The 18,410-nt window shown below is 39.0% G+C and overlaps 1 protein-coding gene across 1 annotated transcript; it reads left to right on the top strand.

Moving 5' to 3' along the window:
• The first annotated feature begins 10,765 nt into the window (after positions 1-10,765).
• Positions 10,766-11,920, top strand: LOC114702123 (prolactin-6A1-like). The gene is given in 3 exon segments (XM_028882409.1): positions 10,766-10,847; positions 10,850-10,947; positions 11,729-11,920. Coding segments are annotated over 3 exon segments (372 nt in total).
• Positions 11,921-18,410: the final 6,490 nt, after the last annotated feature.

Genomic DNA, 18,410 nt, shown 5'->3' with positions numbered 1-18,410 from the left:
AATAGTTTCCTTTTTTAATATTATTTTTCCAATATTTTGTCATAGCAATGGATAGCTAACTAATCATATATTGTTTTCTTAATTACCACTTAACCTACTTGTTATTGTCACTTCTTGTCTCACACTTGGCAGCTAGTCGGTCAAACACTAATGAAATGAATTTTTTGAAACCTGTTTCTAAAATGTTGTTCTTGTTTCAAGATTGATGTAATTCAAGAGATATTTTCCTAGCATAATAACTCCTCCCTAACACCTTTCTATAATGCCCAGTAAGCAGCGAAGTACACTTTTTCTGTATGAAAATCTTTTGCCACAATCATGACCAGTGTGTATAGAAATACCAACAAGAAACACCAGCAATCAATGATCTAGGAAACGCTTCATCCACACATGGGAGTGGTACTTCTTTTGACACAGATCAGATCACTACATGCCTAACCACCAAGAGAGAAGATGGGTAAATAGAACACCGTGGACTTTAAAAAAAAAAAAAAAAAAAAAACAGTTATTTAAGAATTGCTTGTAGAAGCTTATCCAGCTCCAGAGTTTAAAATAATTTTCTGAATTTACTACTCAGAGACACACATTTCACTTAATTGCCCCAAGTTGCAATGTTTGATTACAGCAAAATTTTTGAGTACTATCTTATAAATGTTCAACCAGGTTAGCATAATAGATTTTTTTTTGGGGGGGGTGGGAGGTTGAGACAGAGTTTCTCTGTGTAATAGCCCAGGCTGTCATAGAACTTGCTCTATAGACCAAGCAGGCTTCAAACTCACAGAGATCTGCCTGCCTCTGTCTCCCCAGTGCTTAGGATTAAAGGCGTGTGCCACCACCACCACCACCACCACCACCACCACCACCACCACCACCACCACCACCACTGCAACCCAGCACAATAGATTTAACAATTGTTTTCAAATGTAGTTCATGATCATACTGATAAAATGAAAAGGAAAAAAGTCTTAACCTTGTCAGATTAAATGAATAACACTTCACCAACAATCACCACTAACCTACAAAATCCCCAAACATAATATATCACCCCAAGTAGTGGGTTCTTGACCACTTTACGAACATGTATATCTTTGCCAAATTACTCAGGCACTTCTGCAGCCGTTGGGTCCAAATTGATGATCAAAAAGGCAAACACACCTGAACTCATTAAACACAAATTCTAACTGGAAAAGACAGATGACACAAACAGAACACATGTACCACCGTGAAGCAGATGAGCAGGACACCTGTGCTATGGAAAGGAAGAATTAGCAGAGTCCTGAAAGGCTCAGGAAGAGGAGATGATGGGGAAGGGGATTCATGTGAAGTTCAAGTCAGAACTCAAGGAAAAAGGTAAGCCTCATTTCCTGTGTTAATTCAGACTACAGTATGTTCTATTGGATTGCAAATCCAGCTTTTGTCTTGTCCATCAAGATTTATGTCCCTCCTACATGATTTCAAACGTGCTTCCAAGAAGAATCTAACCTTTAAATGTGTGGTTCTCTTCATGTTGATCTGAAGAAGAGGTTTCCAATTACTCAAACTCCTTTCAGTTGAACTTATATGGTTGATGAATAATTGTGTAGTAAACTCCTGAAAATTCACTACATCTTGATTACAGTAATATAAATTTATTTCTAGATTTCATAAAACTAAAACTAGTTTTGCCCACTAACTGTTACCAATACTCACCACTGTAACTTACATTGTAACACACCATTTCTGCATTTTGTATCTTAAAATTTATGCAAAGTTTGAGTAAGAAACATGCTATATTAGTAATAGAAACTGCTATTCTAAAAGTGGAGAGGAAGAAGGGAAAGGGAGGAGAGAAGGAAATAGAAAAACAGACTATACATTAAAATTGTGTATGCAAAAATTATCTCAGATATGGTTTCATATAAGGCAAGTATCAGTCATGCATGGAACTCCAGATTTCCAGATATTTAAGGATGAATACCATGATAAGTTTGAGAGAAGCCTGGCTATGTTGTGAGTTCAAGACTAATTTGCCTTAATAGGAAAAAAAAAGACCTCTGAAAAACAAAGAGAAAAGCACAAACCACAAAAGAGGAGAATAAAAATATTTACATCATTAAAACTAGAGATGCAAAAGAATAACAAGTTTGCTGATCAATAATTCTCTTAAAGAAAAACAACAACAACAAAACACCAGAATGAACATGGGTTGATGGTCAGATACTGTTAAATTTTCAAGGGGCAAGTTGAGATTTCCATTGACATTCTGCATGAAGTGAATCCTATCATGAGTCAGTTCTGGGGAGGTTTTGGTTCAGTGATATGTACTGCTTAATGGAGATTTCTTTTCAAAGTTCCATGTGAGGTAGGAGGCTTACTTGCAAAAGCAGGAATGCCTTTACGTGTGAATGTGAGGTTGGGAAGGTAGCCAAGCCTCAGTTGTGTTTGAAGATGATTTGCCAATGCTGTTCCCAATCGTGAATGCTACGGTCTTCTGACAGGGCGGGTCTCCTATCAGATCACTGCACATTTGGGGCCAGATACCATGGTAATGTTATTTAGAACACAGTTCTCTGGACTCACACACTGTTGGTCTGTGGAACCACTATGTAAATGAATTTCTAAGGGAATTGTTGATTTGCATCGTTCTTTATCAGTCAGTAGTATGGACAGATAAATGCACAAAAAATGACACCTGAATATTTACAATGACAGAGACAGCACTCTTTGATTTGAAAAAAGACATTTCACCCAGAATTATCCCAGAATTCTCCCATTCACCCAGAATTCTTTTAACAGTTAGATAAAACAGTTAAATAGTTGCATATGGTTGCAAACATCACAGTACAGATACCAAAATTTATTCAAATACAAATGTAAGCAAGCAAATTTCCTAAATTCTGGGTACCTGAATTTCAAAGTTTTCAGGAAGACAGTATCTCAACTGCCATTCCCACCTCAGATAGTTGAGACAAGACACCTAACATCATCTGATATGGCAAAGTCACTCAAGGTGAATCGCCATGGCTTTCACACCACAAAGAGACAAAGAATGAACCAAAATCTAAAGACAGGAAATCCAATATGGGCTATGCACAGCAACCAAGCATGCAAATGCTCTTTCTACCCAAGAATATTTAAATTTTCATGTCACATAACCAATAGTTCTATTCAACAATAATTTCAAATATCCCTGAAAGCAAATGTGCCAATATTTGTGCTGTGAGCGAGCAAGAGCAAGAACATCCAAGGGAAGTATTAACAAAGGACAACACGCTGAATATTAGATCTCCAGGGAATTTTAAGATAAAAAGAGAGAGCAATCAAACCTAAAAATTGTAGATGAGCCAGGGATTCCCACTGCACTTTCTAATGCACAGAAAGAAGTTCTCAGGAGTAGAAACTTACTGAGGCAGATCCATAGCAGGGTGTAAAGTTCATGGCATGCAGGAGCATTGAATGAGACCTGTAGACCCTATGTTAAAAAGTGGCTGCCGATAACATATAAATGGAGAATACCTCAATTCCTTGCAAGACTTTAAAACCAAAATCTGCTGGACTATAGACAACAGTAGATGGATAATTACAGAGAAGTGAAGATGGAAATGGTGGAAATTGTCCTAAGTGTAGACAATAATCCCTTCCCCAAAGAGTACACTCTGTACAATTCTGTCTTGAACATGAAATGCTGCAGAAAAATATTTAACAGTATTGGCTTCACACAACATTTGCAGAGTTTGTCTTGACAAAGGAGAACTGTTAGGAAACCATGGTTGTCCAGAAATAAATCTGTGGAGACTATATACCCAACACAGGCCCTTTCAGAAAACATTCACTGCAGATGAACAGCTCATGAACACATGGCCAAAAGTCAGTTGCACATGATTATACCAGTGGATGATTGAATGGGAGTGGATACTTTTTGATCTGTAGCTAGTCCACATACCAACTGACCTAAGTCATATTGGTAAATATATAGCATAGAGTCAGCAAGGCCAAATTTGACAGCACCTGAAGAATAACCATAGATTATATATTGCTAAACTAGTAGGATCTAATATTCACATTAATGTACTCAACTACGCTCTTCAGACGAGACAACTGATAGGAGACTGAGACCTGTTTGTACTTTAGTAAACACTCATAAAGATTTGGTTTAGAATAAACATAGATGCAAAATTCATTCGCTGTTTTACACTCATGCTTTAACTAGGACTTCAGTGAGATTACTCACCTCCAAAACTCTCGTGCAAATTTGACCTCTACCTGTCTTAGTCATTTATCAGTGTATCAGGAGAAAATTGATAGATTAGCAGCTAAAGACAAGTATTAAAGAGGTGGAAAGATGTTACACACATGCTTGGGGGAAAGGTACAGCTCTAAGGTTTCTTTCAAAGAAAAGGTGCAAATGCCTGAGAATATGTTACCTCGCTGTGATTTAGTGGACAGCGTGCTCTCTAAGAACACTTACAGCATTGAGGCTGTTGCAACTACAGCTGGATACGTGTCAGTAGGAATTGATTTAGCACAACTGATGAAGACACTTCATTCTCTGGTTCCATGACATGGGAAAATCAGGCTGTTGTTAAACTGGAAACTTTCTCTGCCCTTACTGGCTGGCAGTCACAGTTCCAAAGCTGCCAAGGAATATACTTGGCTCAGAATTGACAACAATGGGAGAAATCAGTTAAATAATAATGCCAGGAGTAAGCACAGCAAGGCATATCTATCCAAACCAATTGTGATATAATTATTCTGGTGACAATCAACAACTTTCTGATTTTATTTAATGCCACTTCCACAGGAGGAAACACATTGTGTGTGTGTGTGTGTGTGTGTGTGTGTGTGTGTGTGTGTGTGTGTGTGTGTGTTTATGGAAAAAATGTGTATCATATCTTATATGGTTGCAAACTACACTAATAAATCATTCTCCTTTCCTTATTAAATGGATGTAATATGCCTGACAAACTGCCTTCTAAAGATTTCTGTTTAGGTCCAGTTTGCCCAGAGACAAATTTTATAGTAGTTGTTGATTACAGACAAAAGCATAATGCCCAGTTAAACTATAGATAATAAGTGACAGATATTGTTCCATAGTGGCCCAAAATTCAGTGAAATCCATATACATATCTCAACTTCTTCAGAGTCAGAAAATGTAAAATGTTACAGAATGAATGCAGGAGTCTGAGGAAAGAAGAGATGTAGAGAAGGAGAGCAATTTACACCTGGCCTGACGTGATCAGCATCACTGGTCATTGAGTAAAGAAGACTTCTGCTTTGTAGGTCTTGAAGTAAGTTCAAACTCTGTAGCCATACCCTTTATCTGTACCTTATAGCCATACCCTGTAGCCCTACTCTATAAATGGCAGAAACAGATACAGCAGGTATGTGATAATTCTGGTGACACTGCTAACATTCCCTGAAGCAGGAGAGTAAGTGTAACCCTACCTAGGGCTTTAAACATTATTTCCTACCTGCTCTAGTATTTAGTGGCCTTGGGGCAATCTGCCAGAGTATATAGAAGGTAGAAAGTAAACTGAAACCAGGACTCCAGTGCAGCAGCATTCTTCAGAGACCCACCTACCATCGTGGAAGCTTTCTGAGATGTGAGCGTCTTTGAGTCGACCTTGCTTCTGTAATTAAGCTCTCACTAATGCTATTCTAAGTAAATCTGATCAATCCATCAGTCCCCAAGGCTTATTAGATGGTATTATTTCCTTAGAATCCTATCTTGTGTACCTGCTTTTAACAGACATATTTAATTGAAAAGTAAAACAACAAAAGGCTTAGGGGAAAATTACAATCTAGAAAGAACTGTTTAGGAGCAAAGTAGACCATTTAGAACAGTTTTTAAACATGGGAATTCTCTCTCCTTGAGACAAGGAGCAATTTCTAAGATGATTCAGCATGATACTTGAACTAAAGGAAGCAAAAAGACAGTGAAAGTCCCATGATGTAGTTGAAGCTTATAATTCTAGTTCTGGAGGTAAAAACAGCTCCTTGATTTTGACAAACTGGCTATCCCAGTCTATTTAGCAAATTCAAGCCAATTGGATATTCAATTTCAAAAAATAAAAAATATCACACACACATACACACACACACACACACACACATACACAAGTGAAGGGACATTATCTTGGCATCTAATAGTATTAAACACCATGTGGTGTTTAAAAATCTCAAGTGCTAAGGCAGTTCCTAGAGGAAGAAAAAATACAGTATAATTGATGTTCTGAAAATAAGAAAAGGAATGTACTGGGAATACTAGAGTCGATGTGTTCAAGTTGTCATGACTCTAGAAAGAAAAAGGAAGTTTTTCTTGTTTTCTGCATCTTAATCATGAGTTTGCCCACTTGAATCAACCTTCTAACCTACAGTACTGAAGACTAAATTGATAACGATAGCAGATACCTGTCTTGCACTCTTTGTCAGTCTGGGGTAAACTGAATGACACTACCAGGTTAATTATTGCTGGTGCTAAAACCCCGTAGATGACACTGGGAAGAAAGAGAATTCAGGACAGCCATGGATTTTATGAAATGGAGAACAGAGTATTTGCCTGTGTCACTTCATTTAGATTATTAGAATTACTCAGCTGAAAATAGATATTGCACATATACCTACATACATTTATATATATATATATATGTGTGTGTGTGTGTGTGTGTGTGTGTGTGTGTGTGTGTGTGTACCCATAAAAATATATATTTATGCATATAGATATGAATTTTTATGCACACAAACCATTGAATATTAGTGTAAATTCACAACCTTAAAGTGTCAGTGGTGATATTTTTATTAAGAAATTTTTTATTCATTTTACATACGAATCACAGATCCCCCTGTTCCTCCCCATCCTGCCCCTCCAGCCTCTCCTCCCCAACCCCCCCATTCCCTTCTACAAGAAGGTAAGGCCTCCCATAGTGAGTCAGCAGAGCCTGGTGCATTCAATAGAGGTGTGTTCAAGCCTTTCCCCCTGCCTCAAGGCTGTGGTGAATGATTTTCAAAGGCTCTCTCAGAAGGCCATTCTAGCTGCTTTAAGTTCTCTCCACAGACTTAGCTGTTTGTAGGAAGGGGCTGTGGTTCTCTGGGTTTCAGGCCCTGAGCCTCGGCTGCGTGGAGGAATTCAACACCCAAGACTTCTCCATATTAGAAGAAGGGTAGGAAGATAAGCCGTTGAGTGGAGAGTACAATGAAAATGATGTCAATGAGTTAGTGAAGGAAGAGGAAAAGGATGGTGAAGAGCTGGCTGAGAAAACCCAAAGGAAAAGAATGTAGGCTCAGAAAATTTCAGACTAGAAGAGAAAAAAAAGTGGCCTCTTATTTAATCCATCCCTGCTGCATGAGCAGGTTTCTTGGAACCCACTTTTATGATGGGACACCTTGCACAGCCTTGCAGCAGGCGGAGGGGCTTGGACCTGCCTCTACTAAATATACCTCCCCATGGGAGGCCTTACCTTCTTATAGGAGGCAATAGGGGTTGGGGTGTGAGGGGGAGGCTGAGGGCCGGAGGAGGGAAGAGGGAGATCTTTGATATGTAAAATGAGTAATTTTTTTTCTTAATAAAAAGGGGGCCTCTTGTAAGATGAGAAAGGGGAGGATGGTGAGGAAAAATCTGGAGGTAGTAACAGTAAGATGACAAAGAAGAAGGAGGCCTTGGGCTAGGGAATGCAAGTAAGAAGAAGAAAGATAGGCTGTGCCCAGTTTCCTTTCATTCTGAGGAAACAGGGTCAGCTGAGGAATTGATGAGGTGAGGAAACTGTGGCTTGTTCTGCTTCTCTGATCTTCCAGTATTCACCCCAATACCTGGCTCCAGGTTTGTTTTTATTAATAAGACCTTTTAAGATTCATGCTACATGTGAGTTCAAGGCTACACTAGGAACAGAGCCAGGTGTAGTGGCACACACCTTTAATCCCAGGAAGTGATGGCAGGAAGCAGAAAGGTATATAAGGTGTGAGGACCAGGAACTAGAAGCTTTTACACAGTTTAACTGAGACCCTCATTGGTGAGGACTCAGAGGCTTTCATTCTGAGGATTCCTAGAAACATGACTGGCTGAAGAGTTGTCAGATTGAGGTTGACTGTGGCTTCTGCTTCTCTGATCTTTCAGCATTCACCCCATTATCTGGCTCTGGGATTTTTATTATAAGCCCTTCTAAGATGTGTGTTATAACCCACAGAAAGCTAGAATTGATAACATAAGTCTGTAAGGCCAGCACCACCACAATGAGATGGGATATTGTAACAGGTTGATCCATGGCAGTGCCAGTTCAGCTAGCTTACTGTGTGATACAGCAGAGAAAAAGAGATGGTGTCTCAAAGAAGATAGAAAGCAGGGACCAATGCCAGGCTATGGTGGTGCATGCCTTTAATCCCAGCATTTGGGAGGCAGAGCCAGGCAGATCTCTGTGAGTTCAAGGCCAGTCTGGTCTACAGAGCAAGATCCAGGACAGGCTCCAAAACTATGTGGAGAAACCATGTCTCAAAAATCAAAAGAAAGAAAGAAAGAACGAAAGAGAGAGAGAGAGAGAGAGAGAGAGAGAGAGAGAGAGAGAGAGAGAGAGAGAGAGAAAGAAAGAAAGAAAGAAAGAAAGAAAGAAAGAAAGAGACCAAAATCTGAGCATAATCTCTGACCTCCCTGCCCCAGCCCCCCACACGAAGGCTGTATACGTGTGTGTGTGTGTGTGTGTGTGTGTGTGTGTGTGTGTGTAATATAGCTGAAAGTTTTTTCGTGTCTTGTCCAGTCTGCAGCTGCTCAGACTCAAGTAAGCACACAGAGGCTTATATTAATTAAAACTGCTCTGCCATTAGCTCAGGCCTACCACTGACTAGCTCTTACACTTAAACTCAGCCAATTTCTGTTGATCTATATGTCACCACATGTTCTTTACCTGTCTTTACCTGTGTGCCATTACAGGCTGCTCCCTGGACAGTGAGCTGGCATCTTCTGACTCACCCTTTCTCTTCCCAGAATTCTCCTTTTCTGCATATCTTACCTATACTTCCAGCCTGGCTATTGGCCAATCAGCATTTTATTTATCAGCCAATCAGAGAAACACACATTCACAGCATACAGAAGGACCACCCCACAGCAATATAATATAAAACAAATATATATAACAAATGTATCAATATTCTGGTTATGGATTAACTTACTCATGTCCGAATTAAAATGGATTTTTTTTTCCAGTTAGAGGATGTGCAATATACAGCAGCCCGGTAGTTCCATGAAAGAGACCTTACTGGCTGCCACACATCTACCTTTGCTCGTTTGATACCTAAGAAAGGAGCCCCACAGATCCCGGTGAGTACAGGTTGTGCTTTATGCTAAAGAACTAAGCAGGTCACTGACTTGGCCACAGTGAAGGTGGTTATGGGTAAGAAAATTGTTATGACAATCATACATGCAGAAGAATGAAAGAGGAAGGATTAATCAAAGAAAAGTCACATTGTACAGTTGATATATTATAAGTAAAACCAAAGATTAAGTAATATTTAATAGAACCATAAATTGTGAATGCAGGGGAACTGTTTTACCAATGCCTATAGCTAAGATTATAGTTGTTATTTTATAGGATACACACATGCTTAAATATATTTGTATTTATGTATAGGAAATGTAAATACAGTTTCATTAATTATATATATATGAAATGCTCCTGTGTTTGCTGCTTTGCATATTACTAATCACAAAAACAACTCCTCTTGACTTTCAAGATTGTCCTGGTTTTGTCCAACCTGCATGTCCATCCCTCAATAATTTATTGGTTTTCTCCTAAGCTTTAACTAAAGGTCAGTTGAACAAGAAGTTTCTGTAAGACATTACAGTTGTCAGGATACAGCTACATATCAGTTGTAATGACAAGATTCATGTATTAAATCACTTTCAATTTATAATCATTATATTTCCTCCTTTCTGATTCCTTGCTTTAATTAAACACATCTGTAGTGCATTCCATATCACAATGTGAAAATGTTGAAAACTAGTGGATCAATGGAATCCAATCTAGTCTTTGTTTTCATTACCAAGAGGATAAGCATCAGACAGCAGCATAGCAGCATTTTATTCAGAGATGAGTTTCTTATATGTCCTTGGCAGTGAGCACACACTGGGGAATCACATCTTCTTGTGCTTTTCATCAATCCACTTATTAAAGGCAATGCTGTTCCACTGTTCTCCACTGTATATGGTCACACATAGGCTGCTCATAGAGGCAAGAGATATGATTCACTTAGCATGAGCAAAACACACATATAAAGGCCTAGTTGTCTTCATTGAATTTTTGTTCCACTGTGTTAAGATAAATGAAAAAAATCATAAATGAATACATCAATGAAGAATATGATGTTTTACTATAAAAGCATTCCCATGGGAAAAGCATTTGGACCACTTGCCACTGAAATGCAATGCTGGTAGCAATCATATATGAATCAGGTTTTATGACCACTTACTCAGTTCCTGGAAAGGCTTGCTTACTTGCTGAGAAACAAACAAACAAAAAACCATCAAAGACTATTGCTTATACAGGAAGGAAAGATGGTAGAATTTCAAAGGGAAAAGGAAATATTATAAAACACATTTATCATAAGAAAAGGTAGCTAGTCAAATAAGACATATTTAGTGTTATTCAATCAAACTGTAGACAAATGACTAAACTTTGAAATTTACGTAACAACTGACATCTACATAAATATAATGAATAGCTATTTTAGTCCAGTTTCTTGGAGCATATACCACATGGGCTAACTACTCTATATTTCACCAATTTAATACAGTTGTTTAATTATGGATATTTTGGGTAGATTCCTTCTGAAAGAGACGATCGGTATGTTGGGATCTTGGAAAAGCACTCTGCATTACATAGCAAGTGAATGGAAGAAGCCCCTAATGATATCATATCAAGAGCCAACAACATTGAAGCAAAAATCAAAGAACTTACAGAGGCTTTTAAGAGGATAGTGAACAATGTATGTAGTCTTCTTATGTTCCTTTGCTTTTCTAATTCATCAGAGATGTGACCACTGTAGTAAGAAACAAATCCATAAATACCTTATTTTAAATAGCAAAACGTAATCATCCAGTATAATACACAGCCTATTTTCTAAAGCTTTCCTGGCAGTGCTGTCCATCTATAGAATGCTTTACATATCAGGAGTCTCAATACAAAGTAGATGCTCTTCATAGTCCTTTAAGCAGCTACCTTTCCTTGGCAGGGGGAAAGACTCCTGCCATAACTAAATCTCCCATCACAACCACCCCTGGACTATCTGCACCTGAAACATCATGTGCAGTCCTCACCAAGTCTGAGATTTCCATTCCATGTATTATGTTGACAAAAGATTTAGTTGCAAAGTACTGAAGGGCAATGGTTCCCTTTACAATCAGGTAAGCAAAGTCTGGGCCATCGCTGAGGGCATATTTAAATTCCCTCATGAAAGAACTGACATTGTCCCATGGTAAAGTCCATGTCTATAAGCAAGTAACATCCCCCTATTTATCTGTCTGCCTTGTATGTGGGAACATCCTTATTCTGGTGTATACTGTATACAGGAAATGTATCCAAGAATCTCTCTTATACAATTTCATGGATAACACATCCACACTACTCTGGGACAGATACATTAAAATTCATGCCTTTGCCTGAGATTTTACAATTCTAACTTCATCCCAAGAGTTCACTCAACATTTAAAATGAATATCAGCAAGCAAACAATAGTGAATAATAAATGAATGCCTTTTGGTGATTAGATTCATCCTGGATTCCCAGAAAGTTATGTGTACCCATACTGGAATGGACTGGCATCCTTGCAGTCACCTGATGAAGACACTTGCTTTTTTGCTTTGTATAACTTATTTCGGTGCCTGACAAAGGATTCACGTAAGGTTGACTTTAATCTTAGGCTCCTGATGTGCCAACTTGTCTATAAAATAGATTGTTAATCTTCCAGCCCTTCAATCTAATTTTGAGGTGTTTTGGGTTAATCTGTCTTGCTTTAACCAATTTTTAAATATTTAACTTTGAATGTATGTTTGTCTGTGAGAGATCCTTCATTAAAAATAATAACGGACCCTTTAGACATGTTAATATCTAAAAGCCAAGTTTGTTGACATTCCACTTTCCCCTGAAATACAAATATATTACTAACAAAGAGATGTAGGTAATATATCACTAGCATAGACACATAGGTAACAAGTCTTTCTCTGTCCACAAGACAGCTCCCAAATAATGACATGGAGACTTCTTATTAATTATGAAAGCTCAACCTATATCTTAGGCTTGTTTCTGAATAGTTCTTATAACTTAAGTTAATTTGTTCCTATTCATCTATGTTTTACCTCACAGCTTTTTACCTTTCTTTCATCATATATGTCTAACTCGCTCCATGTCTCATTGCCATTTCCATCTGTAGTTCCTCTCCTTTAACCAGAAGTCCATCCTTTCTCTCTTTCCTAGCTTTGACCATTCAGCTTTTCATTACACCAATCACAACAATATATCTTCATGCAGTGTACAAATATTCCACAACAGTAATCATACATAGAAGCATGATTGCAAAAAAGGCAACTTACAGTTTAATTAGAATCACAACAAGTCAGTGTGGGTCGCCTTATTAAAGCAGGGTGAGAATGTGATTGATCAATGGCTCTATCCTACTCAGAATAAGGAAAACCCCCTATTCTTTAAGAAAAGTACACACTCTATATAGGACAACTTTCATTGTGAAATGATAAACAGTACAAATACTATGAAATTGCACTATGCCCAAAAGCCATTAAACTTTTAAACAATGCAGGAACTGGGAGGTTATAAACCCACAGCTATCTCCTGCCCATGTTTCTTTAAATTTTCTCCTGAAATTAATCTTGGTCTGTAAAGAACAATAAACACTCAACTTCATATGGCAAAACAAAAACTCAGGATACCTAAAACAATACTGAACAATGAAGTAACCTACAGAGGTATTACCAGCCCTGATTTCAAGCTCTACTATAGAACTATAGTAATAAAAACAGCTTGATATTGACATCAAAACCAACATGTAAACCAATGAAATTGAATTGAAGACACTGACAATAATCCACACACATATGAACACCTGATTTTTGGCAAGGAAGCCAAAATTGTACAATGAACAAAAGAAGTCACTTTAACAAATGGTGCTGGCATAACTGGGTGTCAACATGTAGAAGACTGCAAATAGATCCATATCTGTCACCGTGCACAAAACTTAAGTCCAAGTGGATCAAGGACCTAAACATAAATCCAGCTACTCTGAACCTGCTAGAAGAGAAAGTAGGAAGTAGTCTTGAAAGCATTGGCACAGGAGACCACTTCTTAAATATAACACCAGTAGCACAGACACTGAGAACAACAACTAATAAATGGGACTTCCTGAATGTGGGAAGCTTCTGTAAGGCAAAGGACACAGTAAATAAGACAAAATGACAGTCTATAGAATGGGAAAAAATCTTTGCCAACCCAACATCCAAGAGGGCTGATCTCCAAAATATATAAGGAATTCAAGAAACTCTACACCAAAATAATGAACAACCCAATTTAAAAAATGGGCTACAGAGCTTAACAGAGAATTCTCAATAGAAGAATCTCAAATGGCCGAAAGACATTTAAAGAATTGCTCAACATCCTTAGTCATCAAGGAAACGCAAATCAAAACAACTCTGAGATACCATCTTACAACTAAGATGGCTAAGATCAAAAACACTGATAACAGCTAATGTTGGAGAGGATGCAGAGCAAGCAGAACACTTGTTCACTGTTGGTGGGAATTTCAAACTTGTACAGTCACTTTGGAAATCAGTATGATGGTTTCTCAGAAAATTTGGAATCAATCTTCCTCAAGACCCAGCTATATCACTCTTGGGCATATACCCAAGGAATGTTCAAACATACCACAAGGTCACATGCTCAACTATGTTCATAGTAGCATTATTCATAATAGCCAGAATCTGTTAATAACCTAGATGCCCCTCAACTGAAGAATGGCTAAAGAAAACGTAGTACACATACACAATGTAGTACTACTCTGCAGTAAAAAAACAATGATATCATGAAATTTGCAGCCAAATGGATAGAAGTAGTAAATATCATCCTGAGTGAGGTAACCCAGACTCAGAAGGACAAACATGGTATATACTCACACTTAAGTGTATACTAGATGTAAAGCAAAGGGTAACCAGACTAAACCCAGAGCTCCAGAGAAGCTAGCTAACAAAGAGGACCCTAAGAGGAATGCATGGATCACGCTGGCAAGGGGAAATAGAGTAGAGCTCCATGAGTAAAATGGGGATAAGGAGATGAAATGGAGTATGGGAGATGGGGGATAAAAATATGAGGGAACTGGATGGTTGATCTAGAGCAGGGACTGAGTTGAGGAACAATGAGGGAGAAACCTTGGTGGAGGATGGGGAGAGGCCGGGTGCTGGGGAGGTTCCCAAGAATACACAAGGATGACCCTAGCTTAGACTACTAGCTATAGTGGAGAGGGTGCCTGAACTGGCTTAACCCAGTAATCAGATCAGTGAGTACCTTAAATTGTATCATAGAGCCTTCGTTCAGTAACAGATGGAAGCAGATGCAGAGATCCACAGCCAAACACCAGGCTGAGCTCCAGGATTCTATGAGCAAGAAGCATCAAGATCATGGTGGGGAAGCCTACAGAGACAACCAAACCAAATCAGTGGGAACTCATGAACTTTAGGTCAACAACAGCTGTGGAGCCTCCACGGGACTGGACTAGGCCTTCTGCACAAATGAGACTATTGTATAGATTGATGTGCTTAAGGAGCCCACTGACAGTAGGATCAGGATCCATCCCAGGTGTATGAGCTGGCTTTTTGGAGCCCACTACCTATGGTGGGACGCCATTCACAGCTTTGATGGGGGGGGGGGCTTGAACTTGCCTCTTCTGAATATACCAGGCTTTGCAGACTCCCATGATAGACCTTGCCTTGTTGGAAGAGGGAATGGGAGGTAGGATTTGTGGGGATCAGGAGGCCCAGGAGGAAGTAGGAGAGGGAGTTCTGTGATTGGTATATAAAATGAATAAAAAAGTTCCTTAATTTAAAAAAAGAGAAACAAAAAAGAAGAAGAAAAAATTCATCTTGGGCATCACCCATGTGTTTCCTGAGAAGGAAATCAGAGATACATCACACTTTACAATAGCCACAAATGACATAAAATACCTTGGGATAACACTACCCAAGCAAGTGAAGGACCTATATGACAAAAACTTTAAGTCCCTGAAAAAAGAAATTGAAGAAGATGTCAGAAAATGGAAAGATCTCCCATGCTCATGGATAGGCAGGGCCAACATAGTAAAAATGGCAATTTTACCAAAAGCAATCTACAGATTCAATGTAATCCCCATCAAAATACTAACACAATTCTTCACAGACCTGGAAAGAATAATACTCAACTTCATATGGAAAAACAAAAAACCCAGGATAGCCAAAAGAATCCTGTACAATAAAACAACCTCTGGAGGCATCACAATCCCTGAGTTCAAGCTCTACTATAGAGCTACAGTAATAAAAACAGCTTGGTATTGGCATAAAAACCGACATGTGGACAAATGGAATCGAATTGAAGACCCTGACATTAACCCACACACCTATGAACATATAATTTTTGTCAAAGAAGCCAAAAGTGTACAATGTAAAAAAGAAAGCATCTTCAACAAATGGTGCTGGCATAACTGGATACCAACTTGTAGAAGGCTGCAAATAGATCCATATCTGTCACAGTGCACAAAACTTAAGTCCAAGTGGATCAAGGACCTAAACATAAATCCAGCTACTCTGAACCTGCTAGAAGAGAAAGTAGGAAGTAGTCTTGAATGCATTGGCATAGGAGATCACTTCCTAAATATAACACCAGTAGCACAGACACTGAGAACAACAACTAATAAATGGGACCTCCTGAATGTGGGGAGCTTCTGTAAGGCAAAGGACATGGTAAATAAGACAAAATGACAGCCTACAGAATGGGAAAAAATCTTTGCCAACCCAACATCCAAGAGGGCTCATCTCCAAAATATATAAGGAATTCAAGAAACTCTACACCAAAATACTGAACAACTCAATTTAAAAAAATGGGCTACGGAGCTTAACAGAGAATTCTCAATAGAAGAATCTCAAATGACCAAAAGACATTTAAAGAATTGCTCAACATCCCTAATCATCAGGGAAATGCAAATCAAAACAACTCTGAGATACCACCTTACACCTGTCAGAATGGCTAAGATCAAAAACACTGAGGACAGCTTATGTTGGAGAGGATGTGGTACTCGGGGAACTCTCCTCCACTGCTGGTGTGAATGCAAACGTATACAACCACTTTGGAAATCAATATGGCGCTTTCTTAGAAAACTGGGAATCAATCTCCCCCAAGATCCAGCTATACCACTCTTGGGCATATACCCAAGAAATGCTCAATCATACCACAAGAGCACTTGCTCAGCTATGTTTATATCAGCATTGTTTGTAATAGCCAAAACCTGGAAACAGCCTAGATGCCCTTCAACTGAAGAATATATAAATAAATTGTGGCACATATACACAATGGAATACTACTCAGCAGAGAAAAACAATGACATCATGAGGTTTGCAGGCAAATGGATGGATCTAGAAAAAATCATCCTGAGTGAGGTAACCCAGACTCAGAAAGACAAATATGGTATGTACTCACTCATAGGAGGATACTAGATGTGGAACCAGGATGACTGGACTGCTACTCATATCACCAGTGAGGCTACCTGTAAAACAGGACCCCAAGAAAGACACAGGGATCACCCAATGACAGAGAAATGGATGAGATCTACATGAACAGCCTGGACATGAGTGGGAGCAATGAACGGCGAGGGTCGAGGGAAAGAGAGCGGGAGATCCCACCTGGATCAAGAACAGAGAGGGAGAACAAGGAATAGGAAACCATAGTAAATGAAGACCACATGAGAAAAGGAAGAAACAAAGTGCTAAAGAGGCCCACAGAAATCCACAAAGATACCTCCACAATAGACTGCTGGCAATGGTCGAGAGACAGCCAGAACTGACCTACTCTGGTGATGGGATGGCCAAACACCCTAATAGCTGTGCCAGAAACCCCATCCAAGTACTGAGGAATCTGAATGCAGACATCCATGGCTAGGCCCCGGGTGGAGCGCTGGGAGTCTAATTAGCGAGAAAGAGGAGGGTGTATATGAGCGAGAATTGTTGAATCCAAGGTTGGATAAAGCACAGGGACAAATAGCCAAACGAATGGAAACACATGAACTATGAACCAAAGGCTGAGGGGCCCCCAACTGGATCAGGCCCTCTAAATAGGTGAGACAGTTGATTGGCTTGATCTGTTTGGGAGGCATTTAGGAAGTGATACCAGGTCCTGGGCTTGGTGCATGAGATAGCTGTTTGAAACCTGGGAATTATACAGGGACACTTGGCTCAGTCTGGGAGGAGGGGACTGGACCTGCCTGGACTGAGTCTATCAGGTCGATCTCAGTCCTCGGGGGTGGCCTTGATCTGAAGGTGGTGGAATGGGGGGTGGGCTGGGAGGAAGGGGAGGGGGGCAGAAAGGGGGAGAACAAGGAAATCTGTGGCTGTTATGTACAACTGAATAGTATTGTAAAATAAAATAAAAAAGGTTCCTTAATTTAAAAAAAAAAAAGAGAAACAAAAAAGAAAAAAATTCATCTTGGACATCACCCATGTGTTTTCTCCACTCTTTTCTAACAGGGCTTATTTGGTCTAATTTCACATTAATCTCATTCAAATTATATAATACATCCCTCTTGTCTTCTTATGGCTCATCACATGCCAAAGAAGAGAGCGACGATCAGTCCCTAAAACATTTCTTTTCACCTTTCTGCCACTGAATGTACATTCATTTAATGTTCTTAAAATAGTATAGTAGATTAGTAGAAATGGGAAATAAAGTCCCATTGCTGATTTTCTTAGTGAACTTGAACACATATTATTGACAAGATCTCAACCTGAATTGGAACTATTTAAGCAGTAAAATGAATAGCACTCAATCACTACTGAACCTTTCCTGGAATCTCAACCTCTTCCATTCCCTTCCTGTTCACAGAGATTCCTAATGGATCAGAAAGTAAAATATGATATGTGCAACAACACACTATAATTAAGACTGAAAGAATGAACGTGAATCAGACTATGCCTATACCAGCTACAAGTAGACATTAAACCCTGATCCCTTTAAAGTTTTCTCCATTTTCCTAAGCATTCCTCATTGTTCTTGTTTAGAACTGAAATGTTGCCAGATGATTATATTTTGAAAATTTTTGACACTGTGATTAGTTGGTAAAAACTCTATAACTCTACAAGGAAGACATGGTGGATGGCATCCATGTTACTAGGGTGTGCCTGGAATTCTTGAGACACTAGAATGCTA

This window comes from Peromyscus leucopus, chromosome 5, assembly GCF_004664715.2.
Source record: "Peromyscus leucopus breed LL Stock chromosome 5, UCI_PerLeu_2.1, whole genome shotgun sequence".
Taxonomy (NCBI): Eukaryota; Metazoa; Chordata; class Mammalia; order Rodentia; family Cricetidae; genus Peromyscus; species Peromyscus leucopus.
Note: the sequence above shows the minus strand (reverse complement) of the source record. Positions and strands in the feature narration are given on the sequence as shown.